This window comes from Centroberyx affinis, unplaced genomic scaffold, assembly GCF_046629955.1.
Source record: "Centroberyx affinis isolate AG114_WGS23_722 - 3 ecotype Tasmania unplaced genomic scaffold, CSIRO-AGI_Caff_v1 ptg001898l_1, whole genome shotgun sequence".
Classification (NCBI taxonomy): Eukaryota; Metazoa; Chordata; class Actinopteri; order Beryciformes; family Berycidae; genus Centroberyx; species Centroberyx affinis.
In genome coordinates, this window is record NW_027280264.1 from 3,148 (window position 1) to 25,886 (window position 22,739).

Consider the following 22,739-nt stretch of genomic DNA (forward strand, 5'->3'; position numbering starts at 1 on the left):
ATGGTGAACTTGTTAAACTAGTAAACTTGTTAAACTAGTAAACTTATTAAACTGTAAACTTGTTAAAATGGTGAACTTGTTAAACTGTAAACTTGTTAAACCTGTAAACTTGTTAAACCAGTGAACTTGTTAAACTAGTAAACTTGTTAAACTGTAAACTTGTTAAACCAGTAAATTTGTTAAAATGGTGAACTTGTTAAACTAGTAAACTTGTTAAACTAGTAAACTGATTAAACTGTAAACTTGTTAAACCAGTAAACTTGTTAAAATGGTGAACTTGTTAAACTGTAAACTTGTTAAACCAGTAAAGTTGTTAAACCAGTGAACTTGTTAAACTAGTAAACTTGTTAAACTAGTAAACTTGCTACCTGCCTCTTCACTTGTCATTGTGGGACATGTGACCTTCAGCAGGAGAAAGATCTGTAAAGTAAGACTGGTAACCGGTGAGACTTCTCCATAGGTACGGTTAGCTTAGCTGTTAGCATTTATGCACACTGCTTTGCAATGTTTGTCCTTAGCTGGCTTCCGTAGCACAGTGGGTGTGTATGGTTTTTATTTACAAATTTGTTGCAGTGTCTGTCACCCTCTAGTGGTCAGAAAATTCCCCTTATTGCAGTTTTAAGAGACGGTTTCATACCCCATTGACTTGTGCTAATGACGATAATAGGCTGCCGATCTCACAGAAACACAAACTCTAATGTAAACTGTTAAAACTTTTGGCACATTCTAAGACGGGGCTTGATTAGTGATTAATAGGGTAGGCTTATAAAATCACTGAACGTTCTCTTTAAGGTTAAGGTTAGTTTAAGGTTAGGGAATGTAGTCAGCGGAAGGGCCTCACAAGCATAGTAATACAAACGTGTGTGTCTGTGTGTGTGTGTATGTATGTGTGTGTGTGTGTGTGTGTGAGAGAGAGAGTGTGCAGAGACAAAATTCAACACATTAAAAATACATTTCATCCAGTTGCTGAATCAAGCCTCCGCTCCCCTCCAGCAGCAGGGGGCCGGTGTGAACGCTGCAGCTCAGCCAGCGGACGCTTCATCCAGTATTGATGCATCAGAGCAGAGAGCTGCACACTGGAGTTTCACCATTTAATCTCCTATTGAATCTCCTTAAAATATTATACACTGTATGAGTTTTGTTCCCACTCTTACTAAATGATTGATTACAAAAATGGGAAAGGAAGAATTTAAGTGATGTCCTTGTTTGACAAAATAACACTTTTATATAGAATGAATCTGTTTTTTAGAGATTGAATGCCAGAGAGAAAAGGTTAAACAGGTTTTTCTAACTAAAGTGGATTTTATACTTTAATAAAAATAGCGTCTCTGCATGTAAACTGATGCTATTTGACATGTATTTGGGGTTGTAAAGTCTCTCGGTAGGTGTTGTGTACCTGCCCAAAAATGTCAACTTTGCGTCAAGTCGGAGTCGTGCCCTCTGATTGGTCGATCGTCTCTTCAAGCTCCAACTGTTCCAACTCATCCCGCTCCTCCAGCTGCACTGCTATAGTGGCGTCCATGTTTGTTTTTACCGCTGTCTGTCTTCACGCCTGCTTCCTGTTCCTCTCTTCTTCTATGTTTCATTTTGGTGCGATATGATTTTTTTAAACACTGCCACCCTGTGTTCGGGATTTCAACGCTTCACGCACATCAACACAGGAGCATAAAAACTTAAATGTAAGCACTGCTTTACGTTTGTTAACAAGTCAAATGCACTTAAAAAGAAACCAAGAGTCTGATCTCTAAAGGTAAAAAGCATGCTACTGAAATGCCCATCTGCTATTGGCTGATCTTTGACGCCAGGTGATGATGTCACTTTCTATAGAGTACAACAGGTGGTGACATCAGCTGACACCAAAGATCAGCCAATAGTAGATGGCAATTTCAGTAGCATGCTTTTTACCATTAGATGTCAGGTTTTACACAGATTTTGGTTTGGGATATAGCTACTTAAAGAGGGGGTGCAGACAGACCTGCAGGGGGTGCAGTGAGGCGGGGGAGGGGGGTGCGGGTGGGGGAGGGGAGGGGGGGTGTGGGTGGGGGAGGGGGGGGGGGCGGCTCTGCTGAGTCTCCTGGCACGACTCCATTAGCAGATGAAGGAGGGATGCTGATGCAACGATTACAGCTGCAGGAAGCAGCGCTGCCTACCTGCCTCCCACGCAAACCACCCCCCAACCCCTCCACACACACACACACACACACACACACACACACACACACACATACACGGTCTACGTTCTCCATAGTGGTCCATAGATTCCGATGCTGCTGCTTTCAATGATTAATTAGCTGCTGGCTCCATTATTGATGGCGTGTTTGTGGAGAGAAACCTCTCTGAATAATAGATCCAACTCTGCTGCTGCTTTGGGGCTGCAAGAGAAGAGGGGAAGCAAGGAAGGAAGGAAAGGAGGGAAGGAAGGAAGGAAGGAGGGAGGGAATGACTGGGATGGGGGGGTGGAGAGGGACAGGAAATGGGTGTGAGATTAAAGGAAGGAAGGGAGGAAGGAAGCAAAGAAGGGAAAAAGAAAGTAAGGGACAGAGAAGACAAAGGGAAGGAAGGAAGAAAGAAAGAAAATCATCCATCCATCCTTCCTTCCCTCCTCTATTCCTTTCCTCCCATCCTTCCTCCTTCCTTTCCTTCCTCTTGAATGGAAGGAGGAAGGAAGGGAGGCAGGGAGGAAGAAATAAATAAAAGGAGGGGATAAAGGAAGGAAGGAAGGAAGGAAGGAAGAGAGCAAGGAAGGAAAGGAAGGAAGAAAGAAAGAGAAGGAATGGAGGAGGGGAGGAAGGAAGGAATGAAGGAAAGGAAAACATTTTCTCTCTAGCTGTGCTCCATCCAAAAGGAATCTTAACTTTACCTTTGAATAATTCTGCAAAAAATAAAAATAAAATGTAAAATGTGCTTCCATCAAGCCCGGTTGAATAAACTGGTAAAAAAAAACATCTGAATGAACCAAACTTTTATTAACCCCTCGCACCCTGACTCTCCTTAAATTTCCCAGTATAAAAGTAGTTTATACTGTAGATACTCAGTGTCTGGGCTAGGGTTAATCTTAGGGTTAGGGTTAGGCTAAAGGCAGGTTAGGGTTGGGAGAGAGGGGAAAAAATACTTTTTTATGTGTTCATGCCAAGTGTTGGGTTTAGGTTTAACACTGGGGTTAGGGTTAGGGTTAGGGTTAGGCTAAGGTCAGGTTAGGTTTACATACCATCTGTAGAGATTCACCCAATAGTCAACTGACACTTTGAACATATACATCACCTGATAGTTGAGTATCAGCACTGGAATTTCTGAATAAAATGTTACCAGAATAAGTGCAAATTGAATTATAAGACAATGGGCCTCATGCAGGAAGCGATATATACAAACACATTTTCTCTTATTTTTGTTTGTATCCACGATTTGTTCTTATTTTGTTTGTACCCATTGATTTCTGGGATTCACCAATGTTTTCTTATTTTTGTAGGTAAGAGAAAATTTTACGAGTGGTGGAGAGCACTCTTACCAAGATAAGAAAAAAAACATCTCGTTTTCACAGTCCACAAATTGTTTGTCCAACGCAAGGAAACATAAGTTTTAAATTTGAGGAACATAAAAAAATGCATGAATATCATATAATCAAATTTAGATTATTATATGTTTTAGAGTAATTATAATGATTGGATTATTAAATTCGTGGGCTAAAGAAATACTATTGGTCCATTGATCCCAATTAAGACTATAAAAACCCTTGGATGATATTGCTCTGAGATGCTTTGGCCGTCCAGGCCTTACAGAGAAGAGTTTTTACAGATCGCACAGATCTATTTGATGAGGCGGATGAACGGCTGCTGAGCCGGTTCAGATTGCCAAGAGCAGCTCTCCAATTCTTGGCCATGTGCCAGAGTATTTGCACATGGCACAACACCTGCCCTTATATGGTGTTTAGGGGGCGTTACCTATGCTAATAACAAACAATCGGCCACGCGCCTCCAATTTATGATCAAGTGGGATCAAGAGCAGGTTTGGATGGTTAAGAGCGTTTGGTGCATCTGGAGTTGACTTCTGTTATTTTTTCTCTGAACAGAAAATTAAGAGAAAATATAAGATAAATTTAAGAGAATGTTGCTGCATGAGGCCCAATAACTGTTTTTTTTTGTTTTTTTTATAATTTAAGATTGATTCACCTCATTTAAACCCAACTAAAACTAATGTCCCCAAAGCCTCCATCTAACTTTTTTCGGGTCCCAGTCTCTGTGCCCTTAAACACATAGTGGGTTTCTTTGTTAGGGTTAGGGTTAGATAATGTGGGGATGCTGCAAATAGGCAAGTGTCACTGTCCAAATAAAGTCTTACTGGGAATAAACAGAGGTGGCAGAAGAACACAAGTTCCTTACCCAAGTAAAAATGCAAAAACTTGTCTAAAAATATACTCTGGTAAAAGTTGAAGCACCATTTTGAATTGTTTACTCAAGTCAAAATATAAAAGTACATGGTCTTAAATCTCTGTTGAGTGTTCCTCTGAATCCCAGATGAGGAAGAGTCTGCAGGTCAATTCATTGACGTTAATTCTCTGCTCTCTTGTTGCTTCTCTCTCTGTCTCCCTTGTTTTTTTGAAAATGAAGTGAGTAGAAAGTATAACAAAGTATTTTTACTTTGTTACTTCTCACCTCTGGAAATAAAGATTGAACATGTTCCTGTGTGTAAGACCTGTGAGGATCAAAGGTTATCAAAGGTTTCAAGGTCCCAAGAGTCCTCAAACTCACTCAAACACACAAATTCCCACGTAAACTCTCAGCTCAAGTCAGAAAAAGAAAAGCAGCAACAGCTCAGTTGGGAGGCTTGGGCGATAAGGATGAAAGCCGTGTGGAGTAAACTTGGAGAGGCGAGTCTGTGCTGTCTGTTGTTGCATCATTAATTCAAATCAATTCAAAGTGAAAGCAGCTTTGTTAACATGACAGCTGCGGTCCGCCTCTGCCAAAGCCGCACAACACAATCTCATGTGTCGAGCGCGGCCGGAGGAATGTGAGTTTAAAAGTGATAAAAGACTCTTGTTATGGAGTGTGACGAAACCCTTAAAGGGCAGCTGGACCAGATATTTTTGGAGCTGCGCTTTAATTTGCAGCGTTTTCATCGAGGCTGTTGATGACGTGACGAGTGGCGTGGCATCTTATCCGGTCAGGTCACTGACACACTGTGAGTTTACCAGACTTCAAGATGGCTGTGCTGAGATCAGGGACCAGTTGCATAAAGATAGACCTGGTCTTAGACTTAAATGTGACTTTAAGTCAAACTTGCTATAGACATTTATATTTACCTGTTCCTACTACTTCTTGGTTGTTGTAGATCTCTAATGTGTTGTTTCCGTCTCTAAAGACTCTCTCTCTTCTTCACTCCTCTCAAAAACCAAAGATTTGGCATCTTGTATGAAACAGCTTCAGTATTTAAACTTCCCACTCTGACAGTTAGGCCGACTCGTTGCCATAACAACAAAGTTCTCAACTCAAGATTAGCCGGGGGAAAGGTGGCTAACATTCCTACCTCAAAATAAGTCAGTTGTAATACTTAAGTAACAGTCTTAATTAGACTAGTCCAACCTGAGAATCTAAGACCAGTCTAAGGCTTAGACTAGTCTTAAACTAGCTTTATGAAACTGGCCCCAGGTTTGAAGACTGACAGAGGTTGAGCGTGTCACTTTTTATCCATGATACAACTAGATACTTAAAGCTCTGTGTGACTCTGGTAGAGTCTTGGGTTGTGTCTCTTCCTCCATGATAAAACCCCAAAATCAGTGATTCTGTGATCTGTTGCTCCGGTAGAGGAGACTGGAGAATTGTTTTTTTTTCTCTCTCCATTCACTGCCATTGTCTGGAGGAACAGTCTGAAAATCACTTCTAGCACATAAAGGAACGCCGACAAAGCAGATTCTGACAATATATTAAAAAACTAGTCATGCTGTTGAATTGTTTTGAAGTGAATCTCTTTCTTTATGTTTCTTTCAGTCTGAACAAGTGGAACACCGAAATCTGGTCAGAGGAAACCAAGATGGAACCAAGAAAATAATCAATTAACAATTTTTACCAATAACTGTAAATAGACAAAAAAAAAAGGCGGCAGTCATGATTTTGACAAAGCAGATTCTGCCAATATATAAAAAATGAGTTCTCACTTTTTTTTTTGCCTAATTACCACCAAAGTTCAACATCACTTTTAAGGAAAAATCCACCCTCGGATCCTCTTACACTGTTAGAGATCACAAACACATGTTCAGTGTACTCCAGGAGTTAAAGTATACTTTGTCTTCCCACTTTCCTTTCAAAAACCCGCAGAGAAGCTGCGTGAATTTGTTGCTGTCAATCAAAGCTGTGTGGGCGTAGATATATAGCTAGCTAACCGACAAGTTTGTTTACATCGGGGCGTGTCTATGATCGAGGCCACGCCCCCTTACTCAAAACCCAAACTGTCTTGATGCTGCAGTGCATTCTGGTCTCTCTCCTGCTCCTGTGGGTGGAGACATTGGTCTCTCTCCTCTAACCCTACGATGAACTTCTCCCTGTGTGATTGTTGAACATTGTTTGTGTTTTGTATTTTTATTGTGTTTTTCTACAGTAAACCCTGTCTGCAAACCAAATTTCCCTCATGAGAATACAGATGATACCAGTGGTGGAAAGTAACTAAGTACATTTACTCAAGTACTGTGCTTAAGTACAATTTTGAGGTACTTGTACTTTACTTGAGTATTTCCATTTTATGCTACTTTGTACTTATACTCCACTACATTTCAGAGGGAAATATTTTACTTTTTACATTTATTTCACAGCTATAGTTACTAGTTACTTTTCAGATGAATATTTTATATTTAAAACATTTGATCATCTTTATAAAATAACTATAAAATAGCATTGTTATAGATTAGACTACCCAAAAGTATAGCTAAATTGTTAAGATTAGCTTCGTGTTGACAACTTTAAAATGCTGCTTACATGTACATGTATGTCAATAAATCAGTATTAATATTCCAATAATTTATGAAAAATATAACTCTCTAAATGGGGACCGTTTGCATAATGAGAACGTTTACTTTGATACTCTAAGTACATTTTGCTGCCAATACTTATGTACTTTTACTTAAGTAAGATTTTGAATGCAGGACTTTTACTTGTAATGGAGTATCTTTACATTGTTGTATTGCTACTTTTACTGAAGTAAAAGATCTCAGTACTTCTTCCACCACTGGTTAATACAGTTTGACTGACTGGTTATCTGCCGTCACCAAACACTCAGACAAGTTTCCACATCCATCCTTCGGTTTTCCTATAACGGCTCATTAGCATCGTTTGCGCGGCTCATTTAAAGCGAAGGGCCAGAACCAGCCGCCCCTTTGGTTTGAATGAGGAATGATCAGAATGCTTCAGGGAAACTAAGGAACAATTTCTTTAAAAAAATTAATGCAGCGCTTTATTGTTTCTCTTATTCCCGCTCTGCTGATGCCACTGAACTGCACTGTAGGCGACCCGGCGCTCTGACCTTCCTGATGAAACGCATGTGTCTTTAAGTACTGTGTGTATGTGTGTGTGTGTGTGTGTGTGTGTGTGTGTGTGTGTGTGTGTGTGTGTGTGTGTGTGTATACAAACATTCCAGTCACTTTGTATAAATTGAGCAGTAATGTAATCTTCCTCAGAAAGTCCCTTCACAGTAAAGAGGAATCGGCCCGGTCATCCCTATAAGATGCTGTCGCTGATTTCTACTGACACAACTGTTCTCGGGTTCTCCCAGCAAATCCCATGATGCATTTGTCTTTTTTTTTTCTTTTTTTTTTCAGTGTCAGATGATTACAAACATACAGACCATCAAATGTCAGAGGAAACATACAGACACACTAACGTATACACAAAGGAGAGAGAGAGAGAAAAAAGGGTGAAAACCACAGTACAATATATTATAAGAATCATGCAGTTCTAATATGAAAGGAAACGGCATCAAAAACCAAAAAGTCCACAAAAAAGATAATGTCAACTATACTAAGAACATCATTTCTGTCTTTTCTTTAACCTTTATTTATCTAGAGAAGGTCTAGCTGACTTGGGACTCGACTCTGACTTGTACTCTGATGACTTGAAAAGGTTTCTAAAGTCTTGACTTGAGATCTTGTGTTTGTGTAAATGACTTAGATTGAAAGTGATGAGATTTGTTCCAGCAGACGACTGAATTTAAATTCTGTTTTTCTGAATTTGTATGGAATGATTGAATTTATTGAAGTTGAAACTGATTACAGAAATCAAACTCATGATGCTCTCACCAAGTTTTTATCCTATTAAAACCATATTGCACTGAAAAGTCCTAGATATTTAGTTTTCTTTAAGATATTAAATTGATACTGGACTCTTGATTTGTTCTGACTTGACTTGCTGTTCTACATTTAGACTTGAGACTTGACATTAATGACATGGACTTGACTTGGACTTGACTTGCTGTTCGACTTTTAGACTTGGGACTTGACTTGAGACTTGTACCTCAAGCCTTGAGACTGACTTGGGACTCGAGTGAAGTTGACTTGGTCACACCTCTAGCATTGCCAGAATTTAAACCTCATTCAGGTGCAAGGATTCATTCTTATGGGTCAACAAAGTCAGCGCCCCATTCATTCAAACCTCAACAATATATTGAGGTTTAAAGCGCATCAAACTTTTTTTTTATCAGATCAGAATCACGTTTTTGATATGGTAGATATCCCATTTTGGAATATGGGATATATTTAAGGCATATGTGTCTTTTTTTTAACATTCAGCATCACACATTTACATTTAGCTGATGCTCACACACACACTCTCTCTCTCACCTGCACACACTTTCTCTCTTTCTCTCTCCCTATTTCTATACCATTCTCTCTCTCTCCCTCTCACTCTTTCTCTCTCTCTCTCAGCCAATTTCTCATTACAAAAAAAAGGGGAAAGGGCACAGAGAGAGAGAGAGAGAGACATAGAGAGAGGGAGGGAGGGAGAGCTAGAGAAGAATGACAGGAAGAAAGGGTAATAAACAGAGAGGGAAGCTGAGGAATTTCAGCTTTCTATATCGGAGTTTCCCACCGCAGCCTGGAGCGCTCCGGCTCCGATCAGGTCGACCCGCACCCTGCACTGCTAAAAATACTGACATTCACTTGCTTCTATTGGAAAACATTGGAAAATTGTCTTGAATTCAATAACAATGACTACATTTACACGGACAGCAATAATCTGATATGAACCAGATTAAGGTCACAGTCAGTAAGCAGAATCACATTAAGACATGTGGAGTATTCTGGTTTCAGTCTCATTATTGAAGTGGTTCAGACTGTAAACTCCTGAATCGAACCAGGACTCTCTATCCACTGCCTGATGCTCCTCTGCCTTCCAGAGGCTGAACTGGTTTCAGAGGAGAAAGAGACTGACAGCAGGAAACAGAAGGAGAGGCAGAAACTGAGCATGCTCAGAAGTTGGAGGGAAACGGAGATCATGAAGTTTTCGGTAAAGTCTGAAACTGTCCGAGTCTCCAGTGATTCTCCTCTGTCCTGCTGAGCGGACTTTGTTGCCTGGGTCCAGACCTTTGACTCCGCCCACTCCACCAGTTGACTGATTCTGGTCTGGCATCGTGACATGAAACAGCGGTTTCTCTCGGTTGAAAAAGTGATCGGTCCAATGGGCGCCGGGGGGGACTAACGATTAGCCAATCAGAGCCACGGGCGGGACTAACGCTGTTGTTGTCAAGCTGTTGTCAAGCTGTGTGCCGGAACCAAGGAGGAGGAATAACAACAATGGCAACCGCTATAGACAAGATAGACGCTGCTATCCAGGCTGTTCTGAATCCATTAAAAGTTGTCGTACTTTGTTTTTACTTGGCTCCGTGTCGTCAAAGATGCTCTATACTTTCTGAACCGTCTCTGGTGTTGTCATGGCTACGCATCAGTGTCGACTTAAAATGACGTTAGATTCAGGCGGATACGTCGCTCTCTAGTGATTGGTTAGGGAAAATCGAATCCCCCTCCCCCACGGAAATCGGTTAGAGTGGAGGCAATGTCAGACTGAAGATGGAAATGGAGTGGAACGAGTTGACAGTTCTGTCTGAGATCAGGCAACGGACTTTACTCTGCAGCTGGAAACAGGAACATGAATGGAATAGTTCTATAAGAAACACATGGAAACAGATTATTCAGAATAAGGCCAATAGTCAGATTATTGCTGTCCATGTGAACATAGTCAGTGTCTTGGAATAAGGGATCTGCCTTATGCAGAGATGTGCCTTTTTGAGAGTTATTGATGTGAGTGAAACTGAATTGAAAGTATGTGAAATTCACACAAATTCTGCAGTTTTTTCACTTTCACTACTTTGGTATAATTACTGTAAACAAGTGAGAACCTGGTGAGCAAAATCAAAATCATAAAACAGAAAGCTTTAGCTCTGTTTGCTCTGGAAGAACAGAACCTCTTTCTGTTTTGTGGCGTAAAGCGATCCAGCAGATTTCCCTCCAGATCCACCAGGTGGAGAAACAATGGAGGATGCAGAGTAGGGCTGCAGCTAACGATTATTTTCATTGTCGATTAATCTGTTGATTATTTTCTTGATTAATCGATTAGTTGTTTGGTCTATAAAATGTCAGAAAAATGGTGGAAAATGTGGATCAGTGTTTCCCAAAGCCCAAGATGACGTCCTCAAATGTCTTGTTTTGTCCACAACCCAAAGATATTCAGTTTACTGTCATAGAGGAGGAAAGAAACCAGAAAATATTCACATTTAAGAAGCTGGAATCAGAGAATTTTGACTTATTTTTCTTAAAAAATGACTCAAACCGATTCATCGATTATCAAAATAGTTGGCGATTAATTTAATAGTTGACAACTAATCGATTAATCGATTAATTGTTGCAGCTCTAATGCAGAGTAGAGGCTGACAGTCTGACACTGATGGTCTGGCTTGTTTATGGTAATTACACTAATGTCTCTAAATTAATGTGGTGATGGTTTATTGATGTTAAAATGCCATATCACTTGTTGAGATGGAGATATTTTTTGCAGTGTAGTGTTCTTTGGCCGTGATAATCATCAGTGTTTATATTGTCTCTATTTCTGGTTATCAGGGTCTCACACACACACACACACACACACACAAGGACCCACATTACATAATGCTACTATTAAGGAACATTCCCTTTACTGTCAACACTGCGTGTCTGGCACATAACAATAACAGCAGTAGGTATGGCAAAGAAGTGTGTGTGTGTGGCCTGTGTGTATAATTATTAATGTGTTCACCCATGCCGTAGTGTGCAAAAAAAAGTGTCCATCTTATGTTAAGTCCATCCAGTTAATCATTGAGTCTTATTTTCCTTAAAACAAGTCAAAAAATCAACCAATGTGTTGAGATAATTGCATTTTTTTTCAATCATTTTCTTGAAAGAAGCCACTATATATATTTCTGAATTTGGACTTATAAGTACTTGGCCAATAAATCTGATTGTTGTAAGAACAAAAATAGGCAGGATCACTCAACTGGTATCAATAAATCTCACTTGACTTCTGGAAGCATGTTAATTTTTATTGGAAACAAGCGAAATGATCTCATCCCACTGGCATGTGCCTCATTCCACTGGTGTCATAAACCAAAAACACTCTCAATCCATTTCTCCACGTTCATTTTCCAGCATCTCTCTGAGCCTTACCAAGAACAGGCTGTTTCTGTCGCTGTGTCTTTAAGGCTCATTAATATTAACGACCCCTCTGTTCCGATCGGCTAACCGTTTCGAGAGTGAAACGTGAGACGCCGCGGCTCGGCGGCTACAGGTAGGGAAAACTCTCCGGTAATAAACAACGACAACCGCTCAACCGCTTTGAAAAAAACACTTTGTTAGTCTGTTATTTCTTACAAAAATGATAATGAGCGAACCTTTGTGACGCCACAAAGTTACGGAAGTCCAAACGGCTCGTTTAGAGGCTCGCTGCACTAATATGGATTGTGTGGATTTAGTTGGCGACCGTGCGTTTTGATACTTTCACCATGTTTAGATAGACCATCCAACTCCTTTATCATCACAGAGGCAAGGGGAGTCCTGCTTTACACCATATGGGACCTTTAAGAAAAATAAGATTTGATTTATTCAGATTTGATTGATTTGATTGGCATTCAGTACTGATTTAAATGACTTAAGATGAAGTATTTTGTGTTGTGTGTGTTTGCAGATCAGAGTTTTACATTTTTTGGACACAGCTGCTCTGGAGGCAGAAATAATCTGATTGGTTGAATTAAACCTCAGTGGGCGGAGCCAAAGAACCAGATATTTTCAGAGCGCAAGTTAGCTAACTGGCAAACTTGAACGGCAAACAAGGAACTCTGGTTAAAATATAAATGGCAATGACTTCTTTCTTCCATCCATTCATGACCATGGCATCATGATGTTGAAGGTCAGCTAGCTAACTAGCTTACCTAGCTAGCTATAGGCTAGTATGGCTAGTTTGAACTTGAAGGTCAGCTAGCTAAGTAGCTAACCTAGATAACTTAGTGTGGATAGATTGTATTTTTTCAGTTTTCAGTTTTTCAGGCTTCATAATATTAGCTTCCTCCTCTCTTACCTCTTGTCTTTTTCACTGAGCTTCAGTCTAATGTTACTTAGCCAGATAAACTACAATCTGTCTCACATAAATGCCTACAGTGTAAATGTTGGGACTTAGCTGCTGTTTGTAGCAGCAGTTATTTATAACAGAAATACAGGATAGACTCTATCCATGCACTCTACTTCAGTCTACTTAGCCAGAAAAACCAATGAGATTATTTCTGCCTCTGAGAAATGTTTGTATAACTGTATATGTCTGTATGTATGTGTGTGTGCTTATATCTGTCTGCATCGTCTGTATGCCTACGTGTGTGTGTGTGTGTGTGTGTGTGTGTGGTAGTAGTCAGGTGAGTCCTCCTGGCTCCAGGCTCATTTCCTCAGCACTAAGAATAACCAGCAGCATGAACAGGCTGTTTTCACTCCCGCCGTTCTCTCTGATTACCAGATAGGAGGTCGACCTTCTTATCGCTCAGGTTCCCGAACACGTTCTGCTACGACCGACTAACCCCCCCCCCCCCCCAACAACACACACACACACACACACACACACACACACACACACCGCCCTACTCCCCAACAATACAGCCACTCACAGACCCACACTGCAAAAAATATCTGAAGCAGTCATTTTATCTCCTATTGAGTCTTAACTCTTTTCTTTAAACAAGTGAGGAAAATCTACCAGTGAGGTGAGATACTGTACATGCCATATTTTCTTTTAAATTAGGCAAATTTGCCTTGATTTATTGATCACCCCATGACCTCATATTTGTTTGCTTTTTTATTTTTTTGTTTCTTGTTTGCTTTTTGCTTGCTGTCCTTATAATGTGAAAAATGTTCATAAATAAAAAGTTAAAAAAAAAAAAAAAAAATAGTGGAGAGATCCAACATATTCTGCCTTGTTTAAAGGTACTGATGCTTGTTTCCTGAAACAAGTGCATTGAAAATATGTGCAATTACTGTACCTCACTGTCAGACTTTTTCACTTGTTTTAAGATTTTCAGACAGAATATGAGACTGGCTGACTTGATACGATGGGCATTTTTTGTAGTGCAAGTGAAGGTTTTCCCAGAAAACACACAGCAGATAGATGTGTATCACTGCACTCTGTACACAGGGCTGCAGAGTAAAGGATTACTGTAATCTGATTATAAAATGATGTTATATTTACAGTCATAAAAAAACACATTAGACCAATTACAAGAGGGTCAAACATTCAGTGACCAAGGCTGCTACAAGGGTCTGGAGTTTAGTTTAGTTAAAAAGCGATTAAAAAAACTGATAAAATACAACAATAAAAGAGAGTGTAACTACTACTTTGTGCAGGTAAGGGACTTCATCTCACCTCAAACCAAAGAAAAGAATGAAAACACCAATAAATGAACAAAACATAAACAAACTAATATTAAATGACAAGTGTGTGTGTGTTTGTGCGCGGGGACTTGTCTATTTTTTTTTTTATTCAATCAATCAATCACCAAAGGGAGGAATAATAGGCTCTCCTAAATATTGATTGAATGATTGATTGACTGACTAATAGAGTTAGTTGGTGCGGTGTTCTACCCACTGAGCTACAAAGACCCACAAAGCCACATTTCCACTGTGTTCCCTAATGGAGAGTGGGCCGGTTGTCTCATTACAACACAACAGCAGCTACATTAGTGTAATTAGTCCAGCAGCGGAGAGCAACATTCCCACAAAGTGCAGCCAATAAAAAATGAAGGGAAAGAATGAGCCAAAGCATCTGAGAGAGAGATAATAGATCATAGTGAGTGTTGCAGTACAAACCAGAGCTGGGTCATTATCAAAAATTGTCAGGAAATGAAAACTAATAACCTGACTTGCCAGATGGTTTGTTACACAGAACCATCTGGGAAGTCGTCCTTGGAAACTGTTTGGAAAAGGGCAGGCACTTTCAAAAAATACTTGGCAGGTGATTGGATGAACCATCTGTCTATCACCATCTATCACGGGCTAAATTCAACTGATCAGATCAACGAACCATATAAACAAACTCTTGCCGAAGCCGGTCGGGAGAAGAGCGAAAACATCTTTTCCATCCAGAAAAGCCTTCAGTGCCGTTCTTTACTCTTCTTTAAATGAAGAAATACTCTCCAGTTCAGAAATAACTGATGTAGCAGCATCTATGCTAGCCTCTTTAGGAGCCGCCATTGTTGTGAACGAACAGTCGCTTCTCGCTGTCGTCACACCTAAGCCCCGCCCCCAGCTGCCCTCACAGGACGCTGATTGGTCCGCACCGCTGTGGTTCGGCCACAAACGCAGAACTTGAAGCCTGGCAAGATGGATTCTCACGTGATCGTGATCTCACGAATCCAGCTGCCTCACAAGATAAGAAAACTACTACTCTCCTTCAAAAAGTATCTTTACACAGGTGACATTACCCCGTCCTCTGGCGGCCATCTTGGAAGTCCTCAGCTCTGAACAGCTGACTGTGTTTCTGTCGTCTCAGCAGAATTGAACAGACGGTTAATTTCTGTCTGTTTCTGACTGAACTGATCATTTCATCACTGATCCATCTGATTGATTTAGTGTTTAGATAATGTCAGCTTGTTAGCTAGCTAACCATAGTATCTGGTCAGCTAACCATCACTGTCTTGTTGTTAACACATCTGATTAGCACACTAGCTAACGTAGCTAGCAGCAGCTAGCGTTAGCATGTTCACATTAACATCAGTGTGTTTGCTGGCTAGTTAGCTAGCTAACGGTTTGTTCAGGTTAACTGAGCTGACTCTTTTCAAGCTACAACTCTTCATGTTTTGGAGTAGAGACTAGGGCTAAAGACAAGACAGTTTACTGTGTCACAGTAACCTACATTTGGAAACAAATCCACCTTGTCACACTATTTAGCCGACTATATTTACATGTACTAGGCTGGTTGTTATAGATTTAGTAATTATTTGTGCACAGCCAGTTCTCCATTGGATCTCCATGATGGAGCCAGCCGAGGTTGCTGGGAGATTTGTGACACAACTGCAAAACCTCTGTTCTTTTTCGCTGTCAATCACTCTCAAAGCATAAGTGTCTCTTTTTTAAACTGGTGGATATCTCCTTTAGAACTTCATACGTTTACAGTGCTAAACATCAACACTGACGTACACCTACCAGCCAGCAGGAAGGCATAGCACTGCTGTACACATCTTCATTTCACATTGGATAAGTAATATCAATCAAAAATAGTTGTTTTAGTCTGCATTTCTCTGTAAATATGCATCAGAAACAAACTTGGGATGTTTCCACATTGTTTTTCTGTCTGGTAACTGATTGGACAGATTGGACTGATTGATGACGGACAGACACTTGATAGAAAGTTCATTAACTGACAGAAACACACTTCATAGTCAGGTGAAGGGTTTTATTCCAAGGGTTTCAAACACTGTTACCTCATGTTCATTGCTCAATACTTCCAAAGTACACATAATTCATTGAACACAGGTTTTTAACATAGATAATAACTTCAAGAATATTCAATAGTGAGTTTTGCTTTCATGCCGGCAATCATCTTGTAAGAGTAGACGTCACATTTGTCAGATCTCATTCAGGAATGATAGATAAATGATAGTGTGGGTGGAGGAGAGCCGGGCCGTTCCAAGCTAAATACATAAAATCTCACCCACTTCCAGCCTTCAGCTCCCCCCGTTCTCCCCGGTCCTGCTCCAAATTTGGCACTGTTGGCCCGGGATCGCTGTGAAAAGGCATTTCCCCCGGGGACCGCGGCTCTGTAGCTCTTGACTCCCGTCCGATTCTGACAACATCACGATTTTCCCACAGGAAAATAAAAACATACGCTTTGACATGGCATGTTTTTAAATCAAAGGATCAAAGCTTGGAGCGAGGAGGCTTCGTGGGATCCGGTGCCACGCAGCAAACAGCCGGACCGCTTGAGTTAAAGCTGCTTCCACCAGGGGGTTTCAGAAAAGATTCAACGGTATCATGAACACACATGAACTCACCACTTCACAGAATCACATAAATATGAAACAGTGCAATGTTTCTTTAACAACATTAAGAGGACATACAGTGGAGTCCTGCATCGCTAAAGCTAGGGCTGGACCGATACATTGGTTTTCCGATATTAGTCTTTTATTAAATATCAGATATGATGGAGGCTCCTCCTGACCGCAGCTACAGAAAAACATTTTATTTATTCATTTCTATTAGTTCTATTAGATAAACTTTATTATCCCACATGAGGAAATTCAATTATGCTATGTTATGTTTTTGGTAAATTAATTCTTCATTTTCCATTCCATTGAATAGGTGTGGTGGGTCAGTCTGCCTTTAAAGAGCTGCTGACACTTAAATAATGTCATCAGTCTGGGTTTCAGTGGAGAGTTTTAGTGTCCCATGATGGTGTGAACGCTGCTTCAGAGGCTTTTCCACCCTGTAAGAATACAGTTCTGTGAAAACACTAATTGCGTGGCATAAAAATGGCAAAATTTCAAGTATCAGCCTTCAGAAACCCGTATCGGTCGAGCCCTAGTTACATCATCACAGCATCTGAAGTGAGGTCAGCATCAAAGCAAAGCAACATTTGTCTCTCAGTTGTTTCAAAGCGACATGCTGGTGGTGAAGCTGTGAACTCACCGCACCGCCGCATGGCCACATTACAGAAAGCCCAGAATGCACTGCGTGGGTCAGACAGACAAAAAACCACACGCTAAGAGGAACATACGGCGCCGCCTCACCGCCGATCAATAACTTTCATGTGAGCCTAATCAATCGCATCAAACACGAACAGTGGCGTCCTGTGAGCGCAGCGGGAACAGTTTGTCTCTGCAACACAGCGGTCATGTGAGACAAATAAAGCTCCGCGCCGCTAATCTGCTCCCTGCAGGCCGGCCGGGCGCGAGGGGGGGGGGGGATTACATGTAGTGGGATTACAGCAGTCACATTACTACAAAACATCTGTAACAGTTACTTTCATCTGTAATCATTTACAGTACGATAAAACACAGTATTCACACTACAGATCACCTGCTGAATTAAACAAGTTTGGATGATAAGGTATTTTTGCTAACATGATTTTACTTTGGGGATAACAGTTGATCATTTAGCCTCTATTGGGAGAAATTGTTTAATTGGTATTGGATTTTGGATTACAGTAATCCAAAAGTAACTGAGAGTAATCAGAATACATAATTCACTACAGGGAATTACTTTACTATTACAGTAAGTAATCAATAATCTGTATCAGATTACATTTAAAAGTAACCTTCCTAACTAACATGCTTTTACAAATTTTTGGGATGACGGTTGATCATTTAAATTTTTTAAATTGTTTAAAGGCATATTCTGTGAATTTTGGCATCAGAGCAATCCAAAAAGCACTGAGAATAATTAGAATACATGATTTAATCCAGGGGATTACTCTACTCTACAGATTACACTGTTAAGAAAGTAATCAGTAATCTGTAGCAGATTGCATTTTAAGTAATTTTCCTAACTTTGATTTTATATCACGCTTTTACAGACTTTGGTGATAACAGTTGATCATTTAAATTCCAGCCTCTTCTGGGATAAATTGTTTAATGTCATATTCTGTGGATTTTGGCATCAGTAACTGAAAATAATCAGAATACATTATTTACTCCAGGGGATTACCATATTTACAACAACCAGTAATCTGTAGCGGATTACATTTTCAAAGCAACCTTCCCAACTGTGTCTTCAGATCACATGCGAGCAGCGCAGTAGCAGTGAGCTCAGCAGAGCCGAAGCCTTCAGTGTGATTTCCTTCTGGTGTTGATATGTTGTCATTGGAGACAGAAAGACAGAATTGTATTGCACTGACTCCCACTGTACAGCAGCAGAGCGCCGCTGTCGCCGGAAAACTACAAAACTGCTTTTTCTTTTACTTAAACTCAAAGTTTACATGGTCATTTGTGTTGAGTGAGTTCTATGACACTTTGGCCCTTGAAACCTGTCAAAACCTCACTCTGTAACTATGTTTCACTCCTGAAAAATGTCCTTTTTTTGCAGATTTGTGGTTTCTGCTGACAGCGGCGTGAGGAGAGGACGACAGGCGGGTCAGGAGTTCTTCTTCAGGTTCTGTCCACACGCTTTCCTGTCCAGAAAGCTCATTCTGTGTCTGACACGAACCCGATAAAAAAAAATAATAAACTCGTTCCATTCGAACTACGTGTCTGTTTCCGCAAACTGGCAAACGGAGCGCTTTGCCGTCAGAAACGTGATAAGATATCTGCAGTATACAACAGTGTTTATATTCATGATACCAAGAAAAGAGCAGAGTCACTAAGTTGCTGTCAGCAGCATCGTGTGACAGCAGGTGTGAATCTGCCAAACTTCACACCGTCTGAACCAGAGTCATGCAGCAAAGTCTGTTGGTAGAGCATCTTAGAAAACAAGATGCTGATCGTTAAAGTAATCAAGCAGAAATCAAACATCTCAACACCTTGCAGGAAATTACATTTTCATAACAGATACTGTATACAGAGACATACTATTACATAGCAAAGAGTATATATATTATACTGTATATCGATGCAGGCTGGTGGTCAGACAGGAGGTCACAGGTTCGATCCCCACAGCAGCCAGTGGTTCCGTCCCTGTCGAAACCCCCCCACCCCCCACCCCCCCCGCTGACCCCCAGCTGACCTCTGACCCCTCTGACGAAATTGCAACCATGTTTGCGTGTCTCAGAGGGAAATGCAAAGAAACAAATTATCCTCTGCACCGTGTTTTTTTTAATATGGCAACTGAACTGCTTTTAAAGTCACAGTGAAGTGAAAAAATTTCTTTTTTGCCTTTTCCACATCATAATATACACCTGTTTAACAATATCAAATCAACAAAATCCAATTACTTTTACTTCCTGGCAAACAGCGTATTTCCCAACTAATTAAACCATCTCCAACTTTTGAACAATCCCGCCCCTTTTATCAAATAAAACTGCCTTTCTCTCTTTAACTGACATCCCATTGGTTTACACCGTTTGCCACTTTTGAACAATCCCTCAGTGCGGTTTGTCTCGCCCCAATATCCCGGAAAAAAAGTCAAATTATGGAGGCGAGATGCTCCCAAAATGCCGTTTCATTGTGACTTTACTATATTTCCCAGTGCCAAAAGGCTGCAGGACTGGAACCTTCCTTGAATAACAGGATGAGCATCAGTCTGCTCTCTCGGCCTTGTGTGCGGGGCGTCTGAGCTCCAGGCTGTGACAAATAACTTATCTTTTTTAAACACTCCTGGAGGTCTGCTTTACATAAGAGGCTGCTTTAAAAAACCCCAAAGAGCCCAGTTAGCCGCTGTTTAAATATTTAAACTCTGAAGTGTATTTACATGAAGGCAAGAAGAAAAAAAAGCCACAAGGCTGTAAGAAGCGACTTTGACCCTCTGATGCTCTGAGGCCGGTCTGAAGAAGATAAGACTCCTCCACCTCGCTCTCCTCTGAAGAGCTGTCAACAGCCGGAGGGCAAAACGGACACGAGAGCCGAGAGGTTAGAGATTACAATGTAGGAACTCTTTGTGTCGAGGGCTTGAGGGTCTCGGCGGACAGCAGAATTATTATCCGGAAACCGTAAGACAGGTCAAGAGGTGATATCTTATGAAGCGGTGTGTTACGTGGCTTGTGATTTCAGAGTCATGTACTGTTTCAGCTGTTTCAAAGGCAACGGCCCAGAGGCTTAACACAGAACTGCTGATGAACCTGAGGAGGAAACACAAACAGAGAATAAAACTCTCTCAAATAAATATAATATCTTATCTCCTTGGCAAGGATACACCGCCGTCTGCCGCCCGGTCAAAGGAAACAATTTCCCCACTATGCTCGTGGGCATGTCCGCTGCCATCTTGGAAAATAAAGCTAATTCTTAAATCAACATTTTCATCTGAAACTGGAGACTGTGTAAACATACTTGGAGCTCGCAACTAACACTCCACTTCAAGAGAGAGAGGAATCCCTCTGATAAAACACACATGAGCTCCTGAATAAACCTCAAGCTTTTCTCTGGGAAACGAGCTGAGGCCGCTCCTCTTTAAATCCGTCCGCTTTGAACGTGATACACGTTTCCAGCACACACAGGACAATTATCAGATGATCTGATGGTGAAAGATTTGCTTTTTTCATACGAACATGAATTCATTAGCATTTGTAGTTCCCTAAGGGAAACAGATCAGCCTGTTTCAAGTGTTTTTCAACATTTTTTGCATCACTTAATTTCTACCCTGAAAGAACCAATAAAATTTGCAGATTTTTGAGTCTTGAAAAGACTTAAAACAACATTTTTTGCATTTCAGTGGATTGCACAACACAACAAGTCGTACTGTGTTGTCCTTTTTTTTGCATATGGGAGTTCTTAGGTCAGTGCAGGCTCACAGACGTTTGAAAATGGGCCTCGACAAAACCGTCGAGTGTTTATTAATCCTTCATAATTCACACACTGAAGCGTGAATCCTGTTCCTCCGGTCTGCCGTCTTCATCACCGTCTCAATATCCACCATCTTTGTCTCCTTGTCCTCGCATTGTGTCTCCACGCAGCCATGAAAGGGCCGCGTCACACCGACGAACAATCGAGAAAGACCCGGAGGAACTTCCCAGGCTCCTGCTTTTCCCACAAATCTGCCTGGGAGAGGCCTGACAGGCATCTGCAGGGGCGCCTCTCTGTGCTCCACACAGGGGTCCTCAGCATCTCACTGCGGGACCAAAAAGGCCTGTGTCACGCTCTGCGGCTCAGAGCAAAGCACGCACACAGAGGACCGACGCCTCCGAACCGACCGAACCGAACCCGTGGCGGTCGGGTGTTACACCTGGCAGCGCGGGTCGGGGCGCGGCGCCGCGGGAGCCGGAGGCTTCTTCGCTTCTGTGCAGCCGAGGCAGGAGGGGAACAGGGGGCTGAACAGGCGGCCCAGGCCCTTCCGGAAGACGCTGTTGGACAGGCTGTAGATGAGACAGTTACAGAAGCTGTTGCTGATCGCCAGCCAGGTGGTGAAGAAGGACGCCACCATGTGCCGGTAGAGCCCGGCGCTCTCCAGCAGGAAGTAGAGGATGTAGGGCATCCACAGCACGTAGAAGACGCTGGTGATGCGGAACAGCACCATGGCGTAGCGTTTGTCGGGGCAGCCCTCGCACCGCTCCCCCCGCTCGCCCTTCTCGCCCTCCGCCTGCGAGCTGAAGCGGGCGTGGCGCTGGGTGATCTCCCTCGTGTGCTGCCGGCAGATCCGGAATATACTCCCGTAGGTGAAGCAGACGGTGAGCGCGGCGGGCGCGTAGAGCAGCGCCACGATGAACGTGCTGAACCCCGGGTCGGTCTGCCACGAAGCGGCGCACCACCGGAATATGTCGCCGTGGTAACCGGGCTTCCCCCAGCCGAAGAAGGACGGCAGGAAGATGGAGGCGGAGTAGACCCAGATGAGGACGATGCACACCCTGAGCCGGCACGGCGTCACCAGCGTGGCGTAGGACAGCGGGCGGGTGATGGCGATGTAGCGGTCGACGCTGATGCACGCCAGCGACGCCATGGAGACGCTCTTCAGCACCGACACCATGTAGCCGAACGCCTTGCAGGTGAGCTCCTCGTTCAGGCCGCGGAGGTAGTGCAGGAGGGAGAGGGAGGGGACCAGGCAGCTGACGCCCACCAGCAGGTCGGCGTAGGCCATGGTCTGGATGAAGTGGCTGGTGGTGTGGTGGTGGAGCAGCGGCGCGCAGTGGAAGACGAAGATCACCACCAGGTTGCCGGCGATGATGAGCACGGTGAGGAAGAGGATGACGGCCACCTCCAGCACGCAGGTATCCAGGCGGTGGGAGTAGCCCACGGCGCCCAGCAGGCAGAACGGGGGAGAGCTGCTTTGGTTCACATCGGAGGAAGAGTTCATGTTTGGACTGGAGGGGAAGGAGGAGGAGGAGGAGGAGGAGGAGGAGGAGGAGGAGGGGGCGAGGGGTTCAGTTCGACGCAGCGGCCATCCCGAAGTTGTCCGACTCGTCTTCCTCTGCTTTCCTTCAGCTCCAACGCAAAGTGTGTCTCTTCTTCTACTTAAATCAGCATCTTTCCTCCCACAGCAGGCGGGGAAACCATCTCAGAAAGTGTCAGTAATCCGTCGGTGCGTCCAAAAGGAAGCCGGCCTGCTGCTGCTGCTGCTGCTGCATGTGTTTCAGCTCCAGAGGAAAAAAAAAATCCTTCCCAATGTAGAACAAGAGATGCTG

General features: G+C 42.3%; 1 protein-coding gene across 1 annotated transcript; it reads right to left on the minus strand.

Moving 5' to 3' along the window:
- Positions 1-21,340: 21,340 nt before the first annotated feature.
- Positions 21,341-22,411, minus strand: LOC139653229 (probable G-protein coupled receptor 21). The gene has a single exon (XM_071530208.1). The coding sequence runs from the start codon at positions 22,409-22,411 to the stop codon at positions 21,341-21,343; it is 1,071 nt and encodes a 356-aa protein (XP_071386309.1).
- Between the last annotated feature and the right edge of the window lie 328 nt (positions 22,412-22,739).

Excerpts from the sequence above, each read along its gene's own strand:
- LOC139653229 (XM_071530208.1), bottom strand. The coding sequence starts at position 22,411 with ATGAACTCTTCCTCCGATGTGAACCAAAGCAGCTCTCCCCCGTTCTGC.